Source organism: Pleurodeles waltl, chromosome 4_2 (genome assembly GCF_031143425.1).
Source record: "Pleurodeles waltl isolate 20211129_DDA chromosome 4_2, aPleWal1.hap1.20221129, whole genome shotgun sequence".
In the NCBI taxonomy this organism is placed as follows: Eukaryota; Metazoa; Chordata; class Amphibia; order Caudata; family Salamandridae; genus Pleurodeles; species Pleurodeles waltl.
The window spans coordinates 100546030-100572066 of NC_090443.1; the positions used below are offsets into that span (position 1 = coordinate 100546030).

General features: G+C 42.4%; 1 protein-coding gene across 5 annotated transcripts in view; it reads right to left on the reverse strand.

Moving 5' to 3' along the window:
* The window catches only part of SCN8A (sodium voltage-gated channel alpha subunit 8), a 554114-nt gene that overhangs the window by 129290 nt on the left and 398787 nt on the right, over positions 1-26037 (reverse strand). For all 5 annotated transcript variants that reach the window (XM_069230856.1, XM_069230858.1, XM_069230860.1 and 2 more), the window contains 2 exons: positions 13370-13524; positions 12329-12502 (listed from right to left, as the gene is read on the reverse strand). In XM_069230856.1, coding sequence (XP_069086957.1) covers positions 12329-12502; positions 13370-13524 — 329 coding nt within the window. The remainder of the gene's footprint in view (positions 1-12328; positions 12503-13369; positions 13525-26037) is intronic.

The following is a 26037-nucleotide window of genomic DNA, read 5'->3' on the forward strand; positions in this document are numbered from 1 at the left end:
AGAAAAACAGTAGGTATCTGGCAAATGCAAAGTTCCAATTCCTAATGGGCTTTAAATCTTAGTGCTTTGTAATTCATTTGCTAAATTGTGCTTCAAAAATATTGGCTACATTCACAAACACTATTTTGAGTAAACCACAGAGGTACCATTTCACAATTATACCTAAAAAATTAAAAAAAAGTTCTTATTTCTATCAAAGAATGGATTGAAATTAAATTTCCTTTAAAATGTAAAATTCTTAGGAAAAATATGGTGGTGGAAAACATCCAAAAACCCTCCTTCTGAGGACTCCACCGTAGCGACTTATCTACAATTAGATGCCTTTGAGTGTTTCAATGTTAACTTGCTGAAGAAATGTTTTATGAGCAATCAATTCATTACAATGTGTTATAAAATGTATCACTCAGCTTAAATTGGAGTTTATTGGACAAACAGGAGTACCTGTGGAGGAGCCATTTGCATCCCAATCACTTGTGCCCTTTTAGATTAATGAATGAAAATTTTAGTTCTATTCCAGTTCACAGCAAGCCCTAAATTGGTGTGAATCTAAAGAATATTGGTGGCATGCTTGCTATAAGATGTGATATGATGTACTTTTAGTATTTAGCTTCTTTAAGAGGCAAGCTTGGTCCCAGACCTTACATGTAGCAGGTGGTGCTGTAGAAAACACAGATGTTCTCTTTCAAACATTACTGAGGCAGTTGAATGATGTGTTGGAAGAAGCAAAACTGATGAAGTGTGTAGTCAGTTAAAGCCTCAAAGTCTCCAACTTAAAGCAAGGAACTTTTTAACTACAAAGGTAGCTCACAGAGTTAATCGATTGCTGCTGATCTGTGAATCCACCAAAGTGAATTCAGCCTTCTAAATTTTCCTAATCAGTTAAAGGAATACCAATTTATAGGGAAATAGTAACATCAGTTATTGACAAGTCTTAGAAACAAGAGAAGTATTACATGAAGTGAAATATGAAAGTACAGGTTATAACAAACCTACCCTTCTGAGTGTTAAATAAGTAAGGGTTAAAAGCTGGTTTCACTATTAAGACACAGCAATGACGACTTTTTATGAATCTGTGAATTTGACAGTAACACTGGAAATGGCTCCAAAGTTGTCTTTCCAGGTTACAAAATTGAAGGAGATGTGTGAAGAGGTACATTACAGCTGTGCCCTAAACAATCAGAATGAGTGACAAGCAATGTTAAGAAACAAAGTCCGGGAAATGATGCTTTGTAAAATTCAGAAGATTTGGGACCCATTTGGTCTGTAGATTGACAAACTAACAAATGAGACAAAAATACAGAGTGATAGAGCTTGCGAGTATGTACTCAGTAAAATCTGATAAACAATGATTTGAATAGGAGACCTCAAAGTCTTGCAAAGTGACAAAATTCAGACATACTCATGACACTTCAACCCAGAATTAGGATGACTGAGCATTTATAAGGCTAGCAGGATAACAGACCACAGTGTCAGGAGATCAACTTAATAACTGATGAAGAATGGATCATAAAACTAAATTTTAAAAAATTATAATCCTTACTTTGTGCAGGGATTACAGGACTTTGCTGATACCTAAGAGATGAAAATTTCAAGAAACATGAATATGTTCTTGTCACCTACAACTTAGACTTATTAGAACAGTTCAAGTAGACAACCAACTTGAGACAAACTTGCTGTTGCTCTCCATGGCTGATCAATGAAAGACAAGCTAAGCAAGTTGATCAAAGGTCTCTGAAGTTTCCTTTGCTTAGGATTTGATCACCTGCCTTTTAACTTGTGGCATTCAATAGGTTGCACTTGTCAACCAAAAGGAAGGGATTCTTGAATAAAATGACAATCTGTCCTAAATCCATCACGATTAAAAGGGGTGTAAAACACTGTATACAAAAAAACTAAATTGTGCTTACAAACATTCCAGAGATTGTCACTCAATCGAAACATATGTTAGGCACAACTTTCAGCACAAGAGAATGCATAAAGCATAGGCAGATCAGTGGATATTCACAATGACCAGTGGTAATCCTCTAGTTGTTCTTCAATTTTGCTAAAAAGTATGGTTTGGGATCCCAACATGACAAAGTTCCAAAACAACTTGATAACATTAAGCCAGGCTGTAATCAATTATGTCACCATTTAAACATGCCAAATACATATATCAACAACATTTCTTTTGATTTTTACTAGTCCATTTCTATTTCATTATATGTTTGATCATGTCACCCAGGCTAAGGACAGCAGCTCCCATTACAAAAAACACATGAACACTTATTCAAAAATATACAAAGGCACATTTACCCATATAAAACAAACAAAACAAGTTGAAACCTTCAGAAGTTAATACAATCACTTCATGTGCATACACTGTTTGGTAGATTTCAATTATTGATTTCCCTGGGGAAATTAGCAAAATATCAAACCTTGAAAACAGATTTTTTTCCTAGCCTAACTAAAGTAACCACTGTATAATTTCTTCAGATAAATTATCATGCTTAGATAAAAATTTATGTAACCTAACTAACCTAATGTGTGTGCAAACACAAATACGGTGTATACATTTTTCAGGGTCTCTTGCCGACTCAAAAAATGGCCACATGGTAAACCAAGCCAGTCAGTTTAACAGTGACAAAGCAAGGGAATTTTGTTCTGCATACCTACATTTCAGACCACCTTCATTACATCTTGTTAAATACTGACAACAGGATTTTCATTTCTAGAAATCATGAGACGGGGCTCTCATCTTAATAACATTAACATATATAACAGAAATATGGCAAGTGGTCATAACATGCAGAATGTTTTAGACACCATATTGTGCTACTGGACGTGAATAAACTGCAATGGATTGACTACAATTGCTCTTCCATCACCACAAGTGGAAGCCAATAAGACAGACAAAATCCTGCTCTAAAGGGAAAACAAATTGATAACAAATATTTTATTTAAAAAATCCAAAAAGGCTAAGATGAGGGCCTTCTGATTCACTATTAAAAATAGCAAATGGTCATAGTAATTTTAAGCCACAGACAGCTCAATAAGGAATTTTAGGATAATTAACATATAATATCTTACTGTAATTGGACAAACTGTGGTAGGTTTAATTCGACTTGCTTGAAATGATAATCCTAGTTTCTCAATATGCTCGTTGACAAATGTAAAAACTAGTTAAACAAGAAAAATAAACCATTTGAGTAGAACATGCCATCTCTCAAAAATAAGAACAGCAAGAAGATCACAGGAAATTGTATCAGCAAACTTCCTGTAATTAAATAATTGTACAGCTTTACGTAATGGCATTTTTGCCACCACATTACAGAGAGTAAAGCTTTGCAATAAACGTAGGATTCAGCACTTGTGGTTAAATGAGTAAGCATGACAGTAAAAAATACTACTAGAAATAGAAGTGAAACTGAAAGTAGATTTTGGCTATAATATTTTGAAAACTAAGTGTGACTTCATTTAAAAAAAAAAAAAAAATTTGCTCAGGATTCCCATTAGACATTTGGGGAGTTTATGGATGTAAAACATAAGACATTCTGTATATTTTATGTCATTTAAATTCATTTTTTGCACATTGATTTATTGTTTATGCTCTCTGCATCTGAACCAATAACACCATCAATTCTGGTGACTATACCGTACGTAACTGTAGGGCAAGGCATAACAATGCATCTTGTCAGATTGGCAAGTCTGTAGTTGAGCCAGCAGGATTTCAGACATCTGATGCAAAGTGAGTATAGCTCACTTTCAGTTTTCAGACAAAATGTATGTTATTTGATGTTTTGATTTATATTTAAATTAAATGAAGGCAGTACTCTGGGAACAAATCAAAGATTAGCTCTGAAAGAAACCATGGCCTTATAAGAATGCAAGAAAGACCAACTGAAACTCCCACGCCACCCATTACCCAACTGAACTGATGGCCAATAAGAAAGCATTCTCCCAGATGTTGATTGGAGTCCAAATAGACGTATTTGGAAATTGCCAACATTATGTTGGATAGCTCTCTTTTGAAATCTCATGATGTAGTGAAACACACTAATTTGGGAAAACAAAAGAAGTCTTTTTATGACCTCTGTATTCTGAAAAATACTAAGGATGGACAATTTGGTTTCTTCAAGTGACCTGAAATGGAAAGTTACGGCACTCTGAGTATTTGAGTCCAGGTCTAGCTAGATGAGGTAGAAGTGCAAGAACTGAAATGGATTCAGACTTTGTGAATGGGAGCAATCACACCTTCTTTTCATTACCGAGTAGAAGGTACCCTATCTGCCCACAGTACCTGTTACAATTGTCCAGAGGTGCAATATGTCAAACTCTTATGAACTGAGCAGCCAGGCTGTGCAGTGCAAATTGCAGGCTCTAACGAATAACCTGTCCTTTGTTCAGTGATAACAGAAAAAGGTCTGGCTTGCAATGGTTTGGTTACTAAAACCACTGTAGTCTCATCTAGGATAATACTATGGTTTGCTCTTCATTCTGTACAATACAATGAGGATGAGCAGAGCAGGAAAAACAAAAACAGTTGCCAAAACCACTTCATTGAAAAATCTCTACCTTAGAGTCCAAACATGCAAATATGTTGGTGAACAAAGGATGCTGTGTTCTGGTCCGGACCGAACAGTTCCTAATATGGGGTTTTCCAGTGCTGAAATATGAGGGAAATAGTTTACCTATTTGTATAGATGAATTGCTATTCGTTCAGTACATTTGTACAGCTGCTTTCAAAGACAACAGAATAGACCTTGCTCCTCCAATTTGCTGGATGTTATACATGGTCATTCATGCAAACTATTCATCTATCGGAAGAGTGTCTTGAGGGCTAACCTCATATCCTTGAGTTTGAACAGACTGATGTTTCTTTTTGGCTTTTATGTAGCTTCATAAAACACTGATAAGTATGTTCTGCAGGTGATTTTTCCATATTGTTAGGTAAGTATCCATTGTCAGAAGACTTGGGGAGTGAATGGCTTCTAAATATCTGGTCACTCTTCAGCCACCACTGGAGTTCTTTCCACAAATGCAGAGTGGCCATGGTGAGATAATTTACATCCTTACTGGCTTGCTACTACAACATGTTTAGTTTCTTTGTGAAAGGCAACATGTGGAGGCAGTATAGTAGGTCAAACAGAATGTGGGAAGGCCTACAGCCCAATATTGTTTGAGCTTTCTGACAGATACTGTCAAGAATTAAATATGAGAACCCAGGAACATGAGTTTATTCTCTCTTTCTGTGAAAGTGTACACTTCAAATGTAGCAACCCTAGGGTCCGGAAAGATTATGTCTTTTGAATGTTGCAGAATGGACTTCTTGATGTTGAGAACAAGATCAAACACTGATATCAGGAGTATAGTGGTTGCACTACCTGGTGCACCTTGGCACAGAGTTTGCCATAATAAGCTAATCATCAAGATACAGGCTCCCCGTCAGATCCTACTTATTTAGGTAAGCTGCCATTGGTGTCATGTACCTGCTCAATATCCAAGAGGCAGCAAAGGTAGAAATCTTAACAGTATACTATGAAGATTAGGTAATTTCGGAGGCACGTGTGGATTGAAAGTAAGAATCATTTGAGTCTATGGATGCTAGGATGTTATCTTCCATGATGAAAAAGAGAATGTGAAGAGTGATTAATAGTCCTTCATCTAAATAGTGTTTTCCTACATTTTTCTTCTCTGGCAGTTTTTTCATAAAAGGGGGACTTCATTCCCAACTTGCTTGCCTTAGCTTAATAAATTGCCTAAGATGTTGGCAATCTTGACAGAGATGGCAGCCATCTGGTTGCCCTTCTTGTCCACGGAGATCCTTTGTACACTACAACAGCTGATAAATATCACAAAGAAGACTGATTTCTGGACTACCGATCGGATACAACTGATATGATCTGTCACTGCTTGATTTAAAAGGTGATGTGTCTCAAGCCTTCTGTTCTTTTCTAGCCTTGAAAGACTAGCTGAAGTTAGACTTTTCATTTGTGTCAGACCTTCCACAAAGTGATCCAAAAAAAGATGGTCTTTATTTAAAAACAAAAAACAAAAAGAAGGTCAATGTTTCAGTTTTTCAGGGTGAGACTGTGTGCACCTGGTGGAGAATATGTATGACCTCATTTTCTGAATGCTCCAATTGCTAGTTTTGAGACAAACCTAAGTCAGTCAATGTAGGTGGTGAAGAAGGATGCAGCCCAGGTTGTAATTTCTACTGAGGAGGAGCAACAAATTAAGCAAGGGTAGATGCAGCCCTGTAGCAGGTGAAATGTGCCCTGAAGGAGGTTTGGAGCTGGAAACCTCAGATTGATATTTTCAACTATACATTGGAGGGTTGTTCATGGGTCTAGTGGAAGCTAAACATTGGTATGCGGGGACGGTTACATTGTCCATCATCTCTGTGAAGAGGTAAAATAGGTGGCTCTCTGGAATTGTCCATACATAAGGTATAACTTTGGTTTAATTGTTCTTCCAATTAAAGTTGCACAAGTTAATTGTGTAAATCTAAAAAGTCCAGTGGATGTCATCCTCATTATCGTGACCCTTAACCTTTGTTGAAGAAGGCTCCAACATGCTGTACGATCTGTTTCTCATCATCCTGTTTTTGATCGCCATCCTTCCTTCCTACCTAGGACAGTAGTACCGCCACAGACTATTTGGATGCATTAGAATGATGACAATGAGACAAATAGTGCCTGTAAAAAGGTTAATGGATGCCATTGGTCAAGAGGTTATGAGAGAAGACTCAGAGTCCCTGTCAATGATGGAAGAAGAAAAAGTTACTTACATTTGGTAACAAACATTCAGGTGTATACTCTACCCAACTGCAGATGCCTCATCTCTTGAATGTCAAAGGTACTGATGCAGCTCTCCTGCACTAGTAGGGGGCTCCAGCTCCATCTCTACTTGATATTGGAGTAGCGGTGATGGCACTGGAACCATTTAACACCCATCTCCAGCGCTATGATGTCAGTTCGGGTCTTTTTTTTTTTTTTTTTTTTTTTTTTTAACTGTGCTCTTCAATGCAGAGATGAGACATCATCAGTTTGGTTCAATAATCTAACCTAAAACCTTAGTAAAGGAGTATGACCATTCTTAGAATGGGGAGGAGGGCTGGGGTTTGCGAGGAATCTGCAGGTAGAGTAGCCACAAAGAAGAATATTAATGAATATAAGCAACTTTTCTTCTGATTGATACTTTTACTTATAGACTCCTAAAACAGATTTCAAAGAAGTACCTCCACCCAGTACAGAGTCTGACGGAAATGTCAGATGAGGAAATCCTATAGAACTTAGCAAGTGAAATACCAATCCCTTTTCACCCCTGAGTGCAAACACAAACGCTTGGTGAAGGTATGATGAAAAGCGTTTGTCGCTGCCCTGCACATATCAACAACAGGAATACCTTTGGGCAAAGCTGAGGACTAATATTTAGCCCTGGTAGAATGTGCTTGAATACCCCCTAGAAGCTTCTTAGTAAGGGTGTAGCACATTTTGCTCCCCGTGTACCCTATGAAGAACTGATCTTCAGACCTGATTTACTTTGTGCGATCCAGGTAGTAACTAAGTGTATATCTAGGGTCCTGATGAGGTAGAAACCCCTTCTCTATTTGAAAGGAATGGAGGGCAAAATGTGGGAAGAGTGATAGATTGACCGATATGGAGTCACCACCTTGGAGAGGAAAACAGCAATATTTCTAAAACAAACTTGTCCAGGAAAAAGTATGTGAACGATAGTCAATTCTCAGTGCTTGCAACTCAGAGATATGTTTTGCACTGGAAAAAGTAACCAGAAAAAATATTTTGAGGGTCGGTGAACATAATCGACAACTGTGAAGGGGGCTCAAAATGAGCACTCAGTCAATAACAAGTTCAAACCCCATTAGACATAACAAAGGGGACGTTCCTTGCGAAAGGTTCTACTCCATCAACCATAAGCTCAAGTCCACTGAAGAATCTATGGAGTTCAAGATGAAATCTGCTAGATAGCTCTGGTGTTAGAACCATTGCCAAGGCATACTTTAGGGTCCTGATGTGACAGTTTGTATGACCAAGAGCATGTGAAAATGCAACAGACCCAGCAGTCACAAGACTGTCAGGACTGAAGTGCAAACTGCCACCAGAAACATCAGAATCCTATCCCAAATGTTCAGGATCCTGTACGGGAAGGTATGCGTGGATCAATGTAGTATTAAGTACTGCCTCTAAGAATGAGTGATGCCAAGAAGGTTCTAAGAGGAAAATGGGAGGGCCCATGTTGAACAGCAGAGATGTGGTTACCTTCAGGGAATGCAACACTATCTATAGTGAGCAGGCTTTAAGCAACCAGTCCTCAACGTAGTGGAATACTGGAATTTCTGACCTCCTGAAATGGGCCACAACCACTGCCATCACTTTCGTGAAGACTCACGTAGCACTGTCAACCCAAACCTGAGGACTGTGAGCTGGACTCTACACAAAATGCAGTGACCTTTTGTGACTACCAGATGTTTATGTGGAAACACGCATCCTGCAAACAGAGATACACCATCCAGTCTTCATCTTACAGTGCCAAAAGAACCTGAGCCAGGTTCATCATTTTGAATTCTCTTTGCGTAGGTACGAACATCAGGAGCCTGAGATCTTGGTTTGGATGAAGCCCTCTGTCCTTCCTGGGAGCAGTAAGTACCAAGAGTAGCACACCACTCTAATTTACTGCTCCGACACCAACTCCAATGCTCTTTTTTGTAGTAGGCCTGCAACCTCTTGCTGCAGTATTTGCAGATGGTCCTGACTGAAGGGACTGCTGGGAAGCGGTATGGTGATTTGCCTCTAGGAGGGTAGAGTATACCCCTTTTCTACAATTTGAATAAATCACTAGCCTTAAATTATGGCCCTTCTGGCCTACAGAATGGAGGGAAACCAATTGTCCCACTGGGCACACCTGCTCCTTACAGGAGAAACTACAGACACTTCTTTGGTGGTTCAGGGGAGAGGTAGGAGAAGCAGGAGGGTGAGAAGGAGCAGGAGAGGGTGTAGGGGGAGGGTTGGTTCTGGCAGCCTCTTGTCTGCACTTCTACTGCTGCACAAATGGGTGTTGCCGTGACCTTTTACCGGTAGGTGGTGTTTTGTTCTGGGACTTATTCAAGAAGCCTCTGAACTTCCAAAATGGATGTAAATCTTTTGATGAAGAGTGAAGTCCCAATGACCTAGCTGTAGCTCTTCCGGGCCCAATAGTGCTCTGACACAGCATTGGCCCTTTCTCCAAAGAGGTGCTAACCATCAAACAGAATGTCCACATCTGCGGACTGGACATCAGTCAAAAAACTTGTAGAGTGCAATTAGGCATGATGGCTTAGGACCACGGAGGACCCCATATCTCTAGCCAGAGTCTGCAGTGTCCAGACCCCCTCTGACAATATACCTCTAGGCGCCCTGACCATCACAGACAAACTGCACTAAATGAACTCAAAGACAGGTTTCACCCAGACCTCTTGCATAGATTCCAAATGGATTTCATTAAAGAGAAACAATGGCTTTGTAGAAGTAGTTGAACAATGACTGACTGCAGTAAGAATATTTGGTCTGAGCACAACATAAGGCAGGGGTAGCTTGAGCACGTCTGCTGTTTTGTTTTTTTAGAAGCCCATATCCGCAGTGCCCAGTCCATGAGGCAAGTCTATAATAATATCCAATGATGTCTCTAGCCCACTTGCATTCCAAAGGGCTAGGAGGTCTACATTCTCAGATGCAGGGAGGGGAGAGACAAGCTCTCTCCTTTCCACAAATATTGCTTACGGTGTGCCAGTATTGTTAATGTACACCAATAAGATCCACCCTACACTTCTCTAACTCCAAATCATGCTAGGCCTCCCTCTGAGATGGCAATTTCTTACCTGGGTCCAGAACAACTTCCTGGGGAAGGGGAGGTGGTGGTTGAGAAGGCAGTGCCAACGGAATTGGCACAGGAGGAACTGATGTGGCCCACTGTGTTGTAACAACATATTAAGGTATCAGAAAATGATCTAGCAGTGCCAGATGGATCCTCAATGCACCTGGAGCAGAGCCCCGTACACTCTTGTGGCCTGACGGCATTCTAGAGGGGACTGAAGGCCCCTAAATGTTTCAACATTTCCATCATTGTTAGGATGACCAAGAGAGAGTCAGCACCCAATGCCAGGAACTCTTGGTAGCCTGGAGTCAGTACTGTTTAAGACACCAGCAGTGGAAGTTACAGCTCAGTGTTATGAGGAGGAATCGCTGGCTCTGGAGAAGAAACAGCCAGGGGAGAAAACTGATGTCGGAGCTTGCCATCTCACCTCATCTGCCTCCTGGGAGAATTCAGAATGCTTCTACTTGTTTTCATTTTTACTACTCTTTTCCCTGGAGGACTTAGCACTGGTGAGGTTCTCGTTCCAGGTCTAGATTCTCTTCTCACCGCCATCGGACCTAAACTATTCTCAATGACAGCCATAAAAAGTTTAGCCTTCTCATTGAAACCACAGGCAATCAGTACGGGTCTATGATCGACATTTGAATGTTGCACATGCACCAGAGCTCAAACACTGGCTTCTTTGATGGGGTACAGATTCCTAATGCACTGCATTATTCGTAAGAAAATATTTTTGAGAGCAAATATTACCCCAAAACTGAGGAGAAACACTCCTGACCTCTGTTGAAAAGTGCAAAAACAAAACAAAAAAAAACTGAGACCAGTGCCCAAGGTTGTGTACTTTGAGGTCCAGTGATGCCATGACGACTCCACATCTGGTGTTAAGATGGAGCCAGTGACACCTACTGTGGGGGGAAAGCTATGCCAGAAGGTACAGGATCTAATCTACCACCTGGGATGCGCAAGAAAAGAGAATTTTAAATGCAGAAGTATCCATCAGAAATTGCAATTGAGAAGCAGGCAATTAACAATGAGGAGAAGCAAACAGGAAAACTGTGAAGGTCAGTGCTGAGCTTTGGCTGCACACTTAGGAGCTAATGAAAAAAGAGACAGCTAATAAAGCCACAACTGGTGCAGTGCTAGTTTCATATCCAAGTCAGTCAGTAATCTTCTCTGAAGGCACTTTTGAGTCTAGAGAAACAAACTTTTAGAAGGACCAACTGAAAGCAGTAGATTTGTCTTTTAAAAGTCCCAGGGGTAGGTGTGTCTTCCAGTGTGAGCTTTTTTGCAGAAATCATGATGCAGCTGATGCATTTTTTTAGGCCATGTCTGGAACAAAGGACACAAGTGCACAAAGTGTCTTGGTCATATGTTCCCACAGCAGCTTCAGGATTGAAGATTTTTTTTGTATTTGTCATATTATTAATATACTTTCCTGGCACAAACCGCAGTCAACAGAAATAGTGAAAAGTTCTGACTGCTCCTTTCTTATTTGACAAGGGGATGAATAAAGGGCCAGGAAGTTAAGTATTGCTTAAAATGTCAGGATAAATATCTTAACATTTGACCCTCAGGACATCGTCTTTGCACTGCATTGGCTCAAGTATTTGCCACCTAGTGAGATGGAGAAACTATGAGTAGTATATGTGTTTTTCAATGCTAATTGTGTATGTAGACTCTTAAGTAAACAAACTACAAAGGGTACCCACCATGATGATGGGGAAATTTTTCAAATCAAGCATGTGAATCGATGAAAGGTCCAAACCTGGAGAATAATCCTCTTCTGAAATGCAAACTCAGATAAAAGATTCCTCCAAAAGTGCTACTGTTGGCTTTTTGCTGGGTGCACTGACTGGATTTTTGGGGTGGTTGTACAGTTATTTACAGACATGCCTGAGTTGCAAGTTCAACGTTTACTATCAATGGTGAGTTTGCCCTAAATTATAATAAGGCTAAAGGACCATCCTGCACTGGGATTATTAATCGTACTATTTGGGAAAATGCACTTACATTTTTAATAATTGTTTCTAGCTTACAAACTCTTACTTTCTTACGTTCTGTTTGTGCTGACACAATATGAGCTCAATGTCGTAACGGATGCCTCTATCCTTGATGGTGTTCAGACCAGTTTATCGGCGAAATGGGGGGCAATAAAATAACAGTTTTTAGGAGTTGAAGTCAAAGAACAAGACAGTCTGCCAAGGACAAAATAAATGGTTATTGGATCATGACATCTGAAAGCTGACTCAACCAGATAGTGTCACCAGAAAAAGTAAAGTGCAGTGCAAGCCACGCAAGAGGCTGATGCCTACTAGTACTATTCATGAGACACTGAATATTGGCCATTTTGGGACATGGGGTAATGGTCTTACTCAACATGGTACTACATAAAATCAAAATAAAGATTGAACAACTACGGTCCTTTAAGAAGTAGCATTACTGACACAACTTTGAAGCTAGGAATGTGAATACATACAGCAACAATGAGGAAGTCCAGCCAGCACCAGGCGTTGGTAAAGAACTTAACAAATCCATAGGCAAGCCACTTTAGCAACATTTCCAAGATGAAAATGTAGGTGAAAACCTTGTCCAAATACTCGAGCATTGTTCGGATCGTCTTTCGTTGCTCAATATAAATATCTTCAAAGGCCTGCAAAAAATATTCACGTGGATTAAAAGAACAGAGTAAAGTTTGTCAAAGACACACAACTTAGATTGAAACATCTTCAATCACAGCAGATTCAATATGTTGGATGATTCATTGTGTTATTTATTGAGCCATGATGTAAAAGCTTAAGTAAAACATTTTACAAAAGTTCTAGCTAAACCATTCAGACCTTAAGTAGCTTACAAATGTCTGCAGGGACAAAAACTGCAAACTATAAAAAGCATTAAGAGTTTCTAGTCCTAATGAATGCAAATGAAAGACATAGGTAAACAAAATGACAAACGTTGACTCTTCTAACTCCGATACTTGGGAGAAATGTTCATATTCCTGACCTTAGGCACTCATATGCTAAATAAACACTAAAAGTTGTTGAAAGAGCTTGCAATTACTATTTGTCAGGTATGAATGGAATTAGGTGTGCATAGTAACTGTTTGAATTGTTTTCTTACTGGTCCACCCTGTTTTACAGCTTTAGGGATAATATACAACACAATTATTGTTTTGCAGGGTCTTAAAGGGACATTTAAATGGATTCAAGATACCAAGCGTCACAGAGAGCACAATGAGAAGATATAAGGAAAAGGAGAGGATTGTTAAGCATTGAGTTAAGTTGGTAGGGATTTCACAAAGACCAAGATCTGTTTTTTCCTGGAGGTACTTGAGAGCTGTCACTAAGAATGAGAAAACACATCCCGCTTTAGTAGGGACTATGAAAGTTAGGTACTAAGCAAGGAGTCTAAAGGTCAACGTATGGCTGTCTGGTGTTTTATGGAGTGGAATTCAGCACTGAGATTTAGAATGTACAGTAATTCAAAGACAGAAAAACAAGTACCAAAAATCTTCTCTTACCAGGGCACCGCTACTAAGGAGAATCATGAAGATGATGAATGTTTCAAACCAATTGTGCTCCACTATAAGAAAGCAGGTCTTCCGCAGGGTCCACCATTTCTTTGCAAAACCGTCTTCAACACTGACCTGGCAGACCTTAAACCGTGCAACACAGCCTAGAAGAGACAGGAAGTTAAATGAGTAACAAAATAAAATGATAACATTTTTTTTTATTTTTATAAAGTAATTTTTATTGTTTTGCACATAACTCAAATAAACAAGGTGATACAAACATTTAAATATGGTGCCAACGGGCACACAACATAGGTCAGATCCCTTGTTCCAGCGACACGTTCTCACTCTATAAAGAAGAAGGAAAACTGTACGCAAATCTACTAGGCAGGCCCTAGTGAGTTATGAGTTGATCCATGAGGTTGGAGTAGGAGGGGGAGCTGTTTCGACCCTCTGTGGTGAGGTAGCTTTTGGTGATGTAGGGGAGGCACTTGTAGCGGCTTCCCACCTTCCCCATATCATATTGTATTTATTCGGGCAACCTCTAGCCTCATATACCAATTTTTCCCGTATCGCGCACCAGTCCATTCCACGTCTCCACTTAGTCAGGGCCGGGGCCCCCTTGGCTTTCCAATTTGCCATTATATCCCTCTTGGCCACCAAACATGGAACCCCCAGGAAGGTCCTATCTGGTCTTCTCAACCCAGTGTCTCCCATAATTCCCAGTAGAGCGGACAATGGTGTGTTCCCTACATCTTCTTGCAGGACCTCAGAGTCATCATTTAGAACCGCCCTCCAATATGTCGCTATGACCGGACATGACCAAACCATTTGAAAGAAGTCGGCAGAGGGGTCCAGAGACCGAGGGCAGTCAGCTGTGGCTCGGAGGCCCGCTCTGTGTAGTTTAGTAGGTGTTAGGTATGCAACGTGAAGGTAATAGGTCTGTATTTGTCGGAATCGGGAGGCCATCGTAAGGGAGCGGGGTGCCATCAGTGCCTCGCCCCAATCCACCTCCTCTATGGGGCCCACCCATCCCTCCCATTTCTGGCAGAGCCCTTCTAAGAAGCGAGCTGTGTTGGACACCAGGGCACGGTATATCTGGGAGACGCCTCCTTTGCCTAGATTCCCCGTTAGTGCCTTTGCCTCCATCGAGCTGTACTCTGGTATTGTGTTCCTTGCTTGTACGTGTGATTGTAGGGCATGGCGGAGCTGGCGATATTTATGGAATTGCGTCTTGTTTAGTGAAAATAGATTCTGGAGCTCCTCAAAGGACCGCATGTGTGTCCCGTTCCAAATGTCGCCTAGTGTGGATATGTCAATGTTGTCCCATTTCTGGAATCCCTCTAGGCCCGAAACTGCTTCCAGTTGTTTCCCGTGCCACAGCGGGGTCTGTTGAGTGAGGCGTCGCCACCATCCCGACACCCTTTGAGCCGCCCGCCATCCCATTAGGACCACCTTGGTTAGGTCAGGGGTATCTCGGGAGATCGGGCCCCCATATAGGGCATCGAAGATCCACGGATAACTCAATATGTGAAGTTCTAGTCGGTATGCCGGGTCCGACCATCCGCCCCCCCATCCAATCATTAATCACATGTAGGTGCATTGCGAGGTGGTACTGGTAAATGTTGGACATGCCCAATCCCACATCGTAGACGTCCCTCTGGCAGGTGACGAGCGCCAGTCGTGGACGAACGCCACTCCATATGAACTGGCGTGCTAATGTGTCCAGGTCCCGAAACCATCTCTTTGGGATGGGATGTGGGAAGTTCTGTAATAGATGAAGAAGTCTGGGGAGGACCATCATCTTAAAAAGTGCTATTCTGCCTAGGAGGTTGAGGGGAAGTGTTTTCCAACGTTGGAGGTCAGTTTAAATTCTCCTGATTGAGGGTGTAATGTTGAGTTCCCAGGTTAGTTCCGGGAGTAACGAGATGTATATTCCTAGATATTTAAAGCTATTTCTTTTCACTGGGATAGTATGTTGCCAATCCACACAGTCTCGAGAGGGACCAGCAAGGATTTACTATGGTTTAGAGTCAGCCCAGAAGCCTCCGCGAAGAGGTTTAGTATGTGTAGAACGCGGGGACCACTCGTGGCTGGGATGGAGATGTATAACAAGACATCGTCCGCATAAAGTGCCACTCGGTCCTCTGTGCATGTGGGCCAGGACAAACCCTCAATCAGAGGATCCCCGCGTAACAATATCGCCAATGGTTCAATCATTAAGGCAAAGAGCACGGGGATAGAGGGCACCCCTGTCGGGTGCCACGGCTGATGGGAAACAGATCAGAAACCACTCCATTCACTTGTACTCGGGCCGTCGGGTTGGAGTAAAGCAGTTTTACCAGGCCACAGAATTTAGCCCCAAGCCCATTTCTTTGCAGAACCTGGTCCAGGTAGGACCAGTCTACTGTGTCAAAGGCTTTCTCGAAATCGAGTAGGAGTAATGCCAAGGGATTATGTGACAGATTCCCGCGATGTGCTAGGGCCAGGTGCAGCCGTCTAATACAGTGCCTGGTACCATGGGTGGGCATAAAGCCACACTGGTCAGGATGCACCAACGAGGGCATGGCTTCTTTCAGTCTAGCGGCCAGGATTGAAGACAGTACTTTGATCTCCATATTCAGGAGAGAAATGGGCCGGTATGCCGAGCAGTATTTTGACGGGGTTGCGTCTTAGGGATTACCACAATTGTGGCTTGGTCAATCCCATCAGGAAAGCGGCCTTGCTTTTCGGCTTCTGTGTACATTTCAAGCAGGTGGGGGCTTAGGATGTCGCCACATTTGCTATACAGCTCTGCCGGAAGCCCGTCCGGCCCTGGGGTTTTGCCCGATGTCAGGCAGGCGATTGCGTTAGTAATCTCGGGAAGATTGCGGGCTTCATCCAGTCTGTTCCTTGTCTGCAGGGAGACTCTGGGGAGGGTTATTTTGTTTAGGAGAGGAGACTCTTTCTCGGGAATGAGCCGAGGGTGTTCTGCATATAGGCGAGCGTAAAAGGAAGCAAAGCTTCGTGCGATTTCGGGGGGAGTCTTAGAAAGGGAGCCTGAATCATCCATGATTTCGGGAATGACTATTGGCTAGAGGGCGAGTAGCCAGTCAATGTAAGAGTTTCCCATTCTTATCTCCCCATCCATACACTCGGGCTGCTGAGGCCCTGCAAATATGCTTTGCTGATTCTAGCACTAGGTGTTTAATTTCATCTCTCACCATGCTGAGGTGTCTCAGAATGGAGGCTGATTTAGAGATCCCATATTGTCGCTCCAGGCTTAAAGCCTTTGCCTCTAGAGCAGATACTTGCGAGTTTCGGGCACGTTCGCGGACACGAAGAAGATGCTTAGCGTGCCCTCTCAGAGTGGCCTTACACGCGGACCATAGTGTGCCTGGGGATCGGACTGATCCCAGATTCATTTCAAGTAGTGAGTGAGATGGTTCCTGACCTCAAGGGTGTAATCGTTGTCTTGCAGGTACCATGCATTAAGGCGCCACACCGGTCGTCTGGAGGGATCCACCCCCCCCAGTCAGACCCTCACTGGTGCGTGGTCGGAGACTCCACGCAGTAGTATATCCGCTCCTGTGACGCTGGTGACTTCAAGGGCGGGCATAAATACAAGGTCAATTCTGTATTGTGTCGGGTGGGTGGCCGATGTGTGTGTGTGTGTGTATTGACGCTCCCTAGGGTGCCGGACTCTCCATATGTCGCAGAGACCCAGGCTTTCAGCCCAGCCCGTGAGACTCGACGCTCGGTTGGATCTGCTAGTAGTAATCTCGCCGGATACGTCTAGGCTTGGATCAGGGACAGCATTGAAATCCCCTCCTAATAATGTGGCTCCCTGAGGGAGCCCAGCAATTACCTGGTGGAGAGAAGTTAAAAAGGCGCCGAGCCCTGCCGGAGGGGCGTATATGCTCACCAGGTTTAGTGGTGATCCGTGAAGTACTCCCGTGACCACTACAAATCTGCCCTGCGCATCCGATTGCGTGGCTGTAATTACCATAGGTAGTGAGCGGTGGAGCAGGATGGCCACCCCTCTCGAGCCTCTGGAGAAGCCTGCGTGGTAGACTATCGTAACCTCCCCGTGAGAGCATGGGGCATCTAGTTCCAAGGAGGTGGGTTTCTTGTAATAGGACCACAGAGGGGGAGTATCTGCGGAGAGTGCTGAATACAGCGGATCTCTTGATTTTATCTAGCAGGCCATTTACGTTCCATGAGATGACCTGAGTCAGTAAGGGCCAGTCGTGAGCTGCGTGTTTGCTATATTTTGCTGGGTGCCTGCCTGTGAATATTGGGATGACCGTTTCAATGGCAACAGTGAAATATTGAAATAACAAGGTGAGCTTATCAACACATTACTATCTAAACCCTTTACCCCCCAACCACCCCCCACCCCATACTCCCACCCCGGAAGCATCTGTCGCCCCATTACCCAACTGGAACAAAACAGCCAGAAGGACTGCTATTGGAGTGGAGTGGTGGACCCCTCCCTTTAGTCGGATCAGAAGCAGTTAACGGCTTTTAAGTAAATCACACGGAACATGTGTTAAGGAGGTGTTGAGCCCTCCGTGGTGTCACCTCCCCTGGCCGCATGTCCAGAGTGGGCACCTCTGCCGTACGCTCTCGCTCCATCAGAGGTTGCCTGTCCCGCCTCAGCCGAGTACCGGAGACTGGCTCAGGTCGGTGTCGTCCGTGGCTCGGGCCGCGTCCCGAGGCCCCGGCGATCCGCCAGAGGTGCCCCCTCCTGCACACCAGAGCCCGAGGGCGTTCCATTATTCGCAGTGGCGTCTGAATCTTTACGGCTACCCTTTCTGGATTTAGTTCGTTGTCTTCTTCTCCGGGGCCCCCCCACTGAAGGGGGCACCCCATGGGAGGGGCCGCCCACCGGGCCCCGGGGACCCCGCCGAGCCCCAGTGCCCTCTTCAGTCAGCCAGTCCCATGCCCCCTCCGGGGACTCGAAGAAGCAGGCCTTTCCGGCCATTAGGACCTTGAGTCTGGCAGGGAATAATAGCATGTATGAGAGTTGCATTGCTCTAAGCTTTTGTTTGACATGCTCATAGGAACGGCGGCGAATCTGCACTTCACGGGTGTAGTCAGGGAATATTAAGATCCTATGGTTCTCCCATTGAAGGTTCTCGGCACACCTGGCTTCCTTAAGGATATTGTCTCGGTCCTTGAAATTAAGGAAGCGAGCAATCATAGGGCACCTGGGGCCGCCCGGTGGTGGGCGAGGAGCAAGGGCCCTAAAATGATAAAATTTTAAAGGCTTAACCTGCTGTCTGTTAGTGTTTGCCAGTGCCCCATTGGTAAAGCACACACCTGTGGTTGATGGGTAAAAAAATGTTAAAAGGATAACCTAGAATATAAATATGATGTAAAAGCTTTGAGAGATTTAGTACAGCACCATATTTGTCAGATCAGCCATCCTTTTTGTGTGTTTCGCTGCTCATTAAGCTAGATTTCTAATAGGCCCTCAGCTATCAGATTCATTGGCAAGACATCTGAAAGTGTTCTAAGGATATTTAGAAGGAATACTAAAAGTAATACAGTAATAAGCCATCATTGGAAGCCAGGGCCCGCCAAACAATTTGCGCAATTTAAGTTTCAAACATTAAAACAGTAATTCACAAAAAATACACAAACAAGTACACACCAAACAATTACTCAAATTACTAAAGATCTAATTGTTTTATATTGAAAAAATATGCAAAATTGAGAATTTTTTAATGGGAAGGTTGGCGCTGCACCTCGGAGACTAACTTTTCAATGTTTGGTTTTATTTGGGAAAGCTGAATCCTCAGGTCAGATTCTACATTTCCCAAGTGAGTTTTGTTTTTTTTTATTTATTTTTTTAGGTACATACGAACTGAGAAAGATTTTTCAAATAAATATGTAGTGGGGAAAGAAAGCAAAACCATAAGGCCTCTCATCTCTCCACAGCCTCTCTGCCACATGTAATTCATTTGTTGTATAGCACCTCTCATACCACCGTAGGGTTTCAGAGTACTTTACAGGGAACTACAAGGTGTAGGATTTACATGTTATGCACTCTGGTAGGAATAAGAGTGCTTGGTCTGGAGAAGTACAAAAAAGCACAGAACATAACAGTGGTTAGTGATGAATTTAATAAGAATGTATTTCTGTGCAAGCAAACCTTTTTTAGCAGCATAAGGATATTGAAAGACTGGGAAAAAAACATAACTTTCTTTCTAATTTGAGCCATGCAGTTTGCATGCAGCTCTTTGATGGCAGTTCACAGCTCAATGTACTAGTTTAGGATTGTAACTTACGAACTGCGAAAAGGGCCGCGTCAGTAGGTCTGGTCATGCTCTGCAGCTAAAGTCGAGGTGTTAGAGACATCGGAAGGGAAGAGAGTCATTAGAGGACGCGTTATGGGAACCGTCTGGCTGTTTGGCTCCTGTGAGTTTAAAGGGAGCATCTTCACACCGAAGTACAGGTGCGATGCTGGGCGGTAAAGAGCAAAGGATCCCACCGGACCTTTTTGGTACCCAGAGGGGCCCATGAACCCCCATCCCCCCACCAGTCTCAGAACTCATCTTGAATTGCAATGGGAGTGGGAAATCCTGAAAGCAGCTTGAACTTTGACGACAGAGACCAGGCAGGGGTGAGTGAACCGCGCCAATCAAAAATTGTACTGCAGTAAGTGGAGGGGGGAGAGACATCAAAAGTGCCAAAACTGAGTCCCGTCCCCCCCGAGAGATTGCCATTAGACCCTCTCAGGGTCAGTGCCAGCTTGGTGTGCTACGGAAGCAGTCCACCTAGGTGAGGGTGCAGTTGGGGGCATCTTAGTGGGTACAAATAAGCAAAAAAGGGGGCCTTTTATACCGTGTGGTGAAATATACCCAACATAATGAAAAGGATTGCTAGTGAATCGCAGCTTAAGGCACGCTAGACTAGTAATAATATTAAGGTGGTGCGAAAGACAAAGGCCAAACATCCCTCTTAACTGGTTAAAACTTCCAGCCCAGGCTCAACCTTTTCAGTGGTGCAATCCCCATCTCAAACACCACCTTCTTCCTTCACTTCAAGTAATTTCTAAACCAAATAGCGCGATCATGGAAACTGAGTAGATTAAGCTGGTAATTGGCAGCCAGAAAAGGGACACCTTACAGACCCTGAGTGATAACCTTAGCCTACCACAGGACTCGTGTCTTTCTGAACAGATGAAGCACAGGCTTGTAAGAACCCAGCAAAATAGGAATGGGCAACTACAGACTTATCTGCTATTTACCTTGGCCGGATCCAAGGAGCTTAAAGAACACCCCCTCTTCTAGCACCTCCAGTGGAGCACTTAACAGGCGTGGGACAGGCCAGACGTAACTCAGTACCTATTCCACAATCTCTATTGCCCTCTAATTTACTGAATACTAGGCGATGCTCAGACCCTTATATTTCTGCTGGGTCAACAGATTCTACACCCAACCTTGGGCTCAATTCTAACAAGGCCCTCAGGAATTTGGTAAAATAGTGGGAAATATGGCCTCTTCGCCTTGCTCAGGTCTTGGGCACTCCGGGTTGGCTCTCCAGAACCAGAAAGGAGGTGAACAAGTGGGAGAAGGCTCTTCATCTATAGAGTGCCTGCTTCTTCAGATTCTCAGTGAACTTATAGCTCTAAAATTGTCACAGGAAGAGGCAAATTGAAAGACTGAAGCCCAGCTCAGTCTCATAAAACAACAACATGCAGCAATTAAATACTCGTGTCTAGAAAGTCGAACAACGGGTGTCAGACTTAGAAGATGGTGGATCGCAGATGGAATCATCAATTGCCAAATACCTGGCTGAATTGTCTGATTTGCAGATCTCGGTGGACGATGCTGAGAATCTATCTCGTCGCTCTAACTTAAGCTTCACAGGGATACCAGAAGGGCGAGAGAATGGTCAGATGGTTATTAAATTAATCTCAGATCTAATAAAACAAAAAAGTCTAACAGAGACAGCTAACAGCAAGACAGATCTTACCATCAAACGTGCCCATCGAGTTCCAACAGTCCAGCCCCCCCAGCTCAAAAGATCTGCGAACGATAGTGGTCAACTTTGGAGACTATTGTATCAAAGAAAGAATCCTTTCACTAGCCATTAAAGCAAGGGCCTATTCAACTCCCTGGGATTACTCATTTAAAATCTTCTCTGATATGTCCGCACTTGCAGCACGGCGACACCAAAAGCTCAAAGAACTGATTCCGGATTTTCAGAAAGTGGGGGTTTCAGCCAGTCTGGTCCAACAATCAAAACAAAGTTCTATTCAATGGACGGGCTACTACATTCCATACGGCGGGGCGGCAAAAGCTCTCCAGAATTCTATACGGAGCGCAGATGGGAGGGAGTGTTAGAATCATTACATTTGGTGATTAAATGGATAAGTTAACAGGTATGTACCTGTTTGCAGGGGGGGGGGGGGGGGGGGGAAGAGGTGGGGTTTGGGGGCGCCAGATGGAAAATGGCTTTCGGTGTGACATTGGGAATTTTGAACATTCTTTATGCACTATGGTTCTAAAATTGTGAATTGTAATTTACTGGTGAAGGGAAGCCAGCATGTCAAATGTTTGTAGTCTACTAGCGTCCTAAATGGGAAATACCACAATGCCTCCTGGATGTTTTGACATCAATGGTGCCATGTCAAGGCACCACTATAGAGGTAGTGGGGTGGGGCAGAGTGGCAGGCTAGTAGAGCAGGACCACTTAGTGAGATTAAGGGAGTGTGCTGAGAGTCCCTATACGGGAGGGCCTCCGTTCTCGATCACTCAGGGAGGGAACTTAGGTCTGGGGGTAGTACGTGGGGAGGGCCACATGGGGGGGGGGGGGGAGGGAGTTCAAAGGTTGAGAAAATTCAGGTATATACAAGAGGTAGCCAGCACTAGGATAGGTGGGAAAAGGTCTGACAACAGGGTAATTAAAGGTCATGGTGGTAAAATTTAAGGTTATTTCCTGCAATGCAAATGCAATATCAAATAGACAGAAATAAGGAGCAATGTAAAAGTGGCTGATATCACTCAACCCCAAAATCTTTTTTTTTTTTTTTCAAGAAACCCATCGAAAAAGTAATAACCCCAAAGTATCCATTCCAAAACAGTACTCAGTAGCTATCTTCGTAAGAGGGGTGGCAATATACTTAAGTAGTAGAGTTGACTGGATTATAAAAGAGGTTATTAGAGATCCCAAAGGGAGATGGCTCTGGTTATAGGTGCTACCATCAGGAACTCAAATTAACCTGGACAAATACTATATAGATGAAGTAGTACAACTTTATAATATAGCAATGAGTGCCAGAGGCCACTTTATTATTGAATGAGATTTTAACTATATTCAAGATATTACTATAGATACCTCAAACCAGGGGAAGAAGCAACTAAAACCTAAAAAAAATAGAATTATGAATACAATAGAAACCGATTTTCAGGTCATAGATCCTTGGCAAGAACAGCATCCTGCAGCCTTCCAATATACTTGCTTTTCACATCGCTATAAAACAGCTTCACTAATAGATTTTTTTCTAGTGACTCGTACATTAAAGAATGATGGTTTTTCTAATCACTCTGCAGTCATGGTGACAAAGTTAGAGGCAGTTAGCAAGGAGAGACCCAGATGGCAGTTGGACAGATCCTTACTTAGCAATCAGGAGTGAGCTGCAGATATGAGAAAATCCATCCAGGAGTTCTTTCAGTTAAATCAGTATACTGCATCTTTGTTTGAAATACGGGAGGCTTTCTAAGCTATAGCTAGAGTTATATTATCTCCTTTAAAGCAATTCCGTACCGGCAGCGAAAGCCCGAAGTTAAAAAGCTTCACATGGCTATAGATCAGGCCACAGATTATTGTATGAAAGCAGGGGGACAGGACGAGGTAAGGCACAATCTCGCTCGAACTAATGGTAATTTAAAAGTTATTTTAATCCTCAAAGAATTAGCTAGCTCGAGGGCTTATCTGCAACATGTATACAAGGAAAGTCAACAAATAGGTAAATACTTGGCTTGGACTACTCGTATAAAGCAGGAAAAACTGACAATACATAAAATTCATGATCCTGAGGCAAGTTCAATCATTACACAGGAGGAGGCTATTGATGTTGCATTACTCCAGAATTTATTAAGCTAATTATTCAGTTTTACCATCACAGAGAGAGCAGTATTATAAGCTAATTATGCTACCAAGGATGCCATTATCCATTCAAAAAGATATAGCAGGAAGATTACATCCTCTGAAATAAAGAAAGTGCTCCAGAAAACGCCAAGTGCAAAAGCATGTGGTAGAGATGGCTTTCCTATAGAATTTGACAAAATCTTCGGCGAGGAGCTAGTACCTTTTCTAACTGATTTATACAAGTATTTTTCAAGGGCGAAGAAATACCGTTGACATTTAAAGAATCAATAATAGTGAGTTTATTTTTAAAAAAGATAAAAATCAGCTGAAGCCAGATTCATATCACCCAATAAACCTGCTCAATGCACATTACAAATTCTTGACAAAGGTCTGGGCTACTAGAATCACACTGGCTCCTCAACAACTAATACATAGAAATCAAAATGGCTTTGTAGCTAATAGACTGATGGATTCCAATACCAATTTTTAATACAGGCAGTTGAGTATTTTTTGGTCACTACAATCCCTGCGGTAATGGTAATGTTAGATGCAGAGAAAGCCTTTGATCTAGTGAACTGGGAAGCTTTATTATATACCCTGACCAAGTTTGGTTCCCCCTCCCAATTCACATCGACGATGAGAGCGCTATATCAGGGCTCTCATGCCAGAATTGTCAAACTCAAAAGGTTAGAGGCACAATCAAAAAGGGCGCTAGAAAGGTCTGTCCTCTTTCTCCCATATTGTTTGCTTTTTTTTTTCCTTTTTTTAAATCAAACCTCTGGCTGATATAATTCGCAGCTCGAGGGAAATTATGTTGCCTATAGCAGCCACGCCTAAAATAAAGCTCTTTGCTGACGATAATATTTTATATCTAAAACCAGAGGTTGATAACGTACAAAGAGTTCTGGACAGAATTAAAGAGTTTACTCAAATGGGGGCTACAAGAGTAATGAAAGTAAAACAGAGGTTCTCCTTTTTAATGAAGGAATAGAGAATCTCCCTCCCTGTTTGCAGCAGTAAGCTAACTCTCCCAAACCCATTACATATTTGGGAATATATCTTACGAAGAATTATGGCCATTTAACCTAAATTATATCAGGATGCTAAAAAAAAAAAAAGTAAAATCACTTTTGGAAGGATGGATGCACTCTTGCTGACTTTGATAGGGAGAGTTTCCCTAATCAAGATGTCAATACGACCACTTTCTTTTTTTATTTACTAATGTTCCAATAAGAATAAATAGCTCCTATTTTCGAGAATTGGATTCCATGGTACAAGATTTTATAGGGAGGAAAAACAAAACCCAACGGTAAGGCTCTCAATTGTGCAGCTCAATAAAACCCAAGGAGGCTTGGCACTTCCTAATTTTCAAATTTATTATCAGGCCGCATTGCAGGATACATTGGCACATTATTTGGACAGCAAAGGTGCTCTGGAAATATTTGTGGTCGATAGAATGATTGCAGAATCAGCAATAAGTATCCCAGCATTTATTAAAACCACCAAACTTCCAGAAAAAACATAATATAAGTATATCCGTGATCTCAGTAAGAGAGCAGAGATTTTAAGTAAAACATATAAAATACCACCAGGCTATATCTATTTAAAACTACAGGAGTGTAACTATGTTGGCCTCAATCTCTCAGATGCTGTGATAGCCCAGTGGAATAGTAAAGGTTTTAAAGAGAGGAGTGATTTCCAGCCAAGAGGTAGATATATAACTTTGGAGGACGTCTCAATAAGGGTGGAGAATATAGGAACTAGACTCTTTTTTGAGTTTTTTTCAGATCTCCCGTTACCTAAATACTAGTATACCAATAAAAAGTATACAAGAACACTCAACATGAAGGGCTCTAATCAGGAGTAAACTAGTTGGGATAGGTAACTGGTATAGATTGCTAGTAGATCACTTAGTCTGCAAATTAATTGGAGACTTTAGAGAAAAGAAAAAAATCAAAACAATGCGTAATTTCAAATGAAGGTGGAGAATAATCACGGAATTAGGGCATAAATCTTTGAGGGCAGCTAACTATAGAAGAATGCCTTTCATCTCCCGATGTATGGCATACTACACACTCCTGAGGCGATTATAAGAATATTCCCATCAATTCTGAATCAATGTTTTCGTTGCCATCAGGAGAGGAAGGGGAATTGGCTCCATATTTTTTCTGACTGCCCCAAATTAACAACCTTCTGGTTGGAGATAAACAAGGCAATAAATCATAGTTTGAACTTTCGGACTGAGGTAGAGCTAAGCTTAGTTCTGATTGGAGTATCTAAGAAATCACGTGAACTAGCCAAATGAGAATACTATTTTATTGCTATTGCCTTCGCAGAAGCAAAATCCTTGCTACTGCAACATTGGCCGAATCAAACAGTTCCTTCGCTAAAGAACTGGTGGAATAAGATGCCAAGAACTAAGAAATACCAGGAAGTGTATTCAAAAAGAGTTGGGAGTATAACAAAGTTTACAGCCATATGGCAGCATTTTGCAGAGTAGTAAGCCAATACAAAGCTATGCAACTAAGAAGAATACCGGGAGCCGAAGTAGGAGTTGTTCATCAAGACAAGTGCAAGGTCCTCTAATACTATGT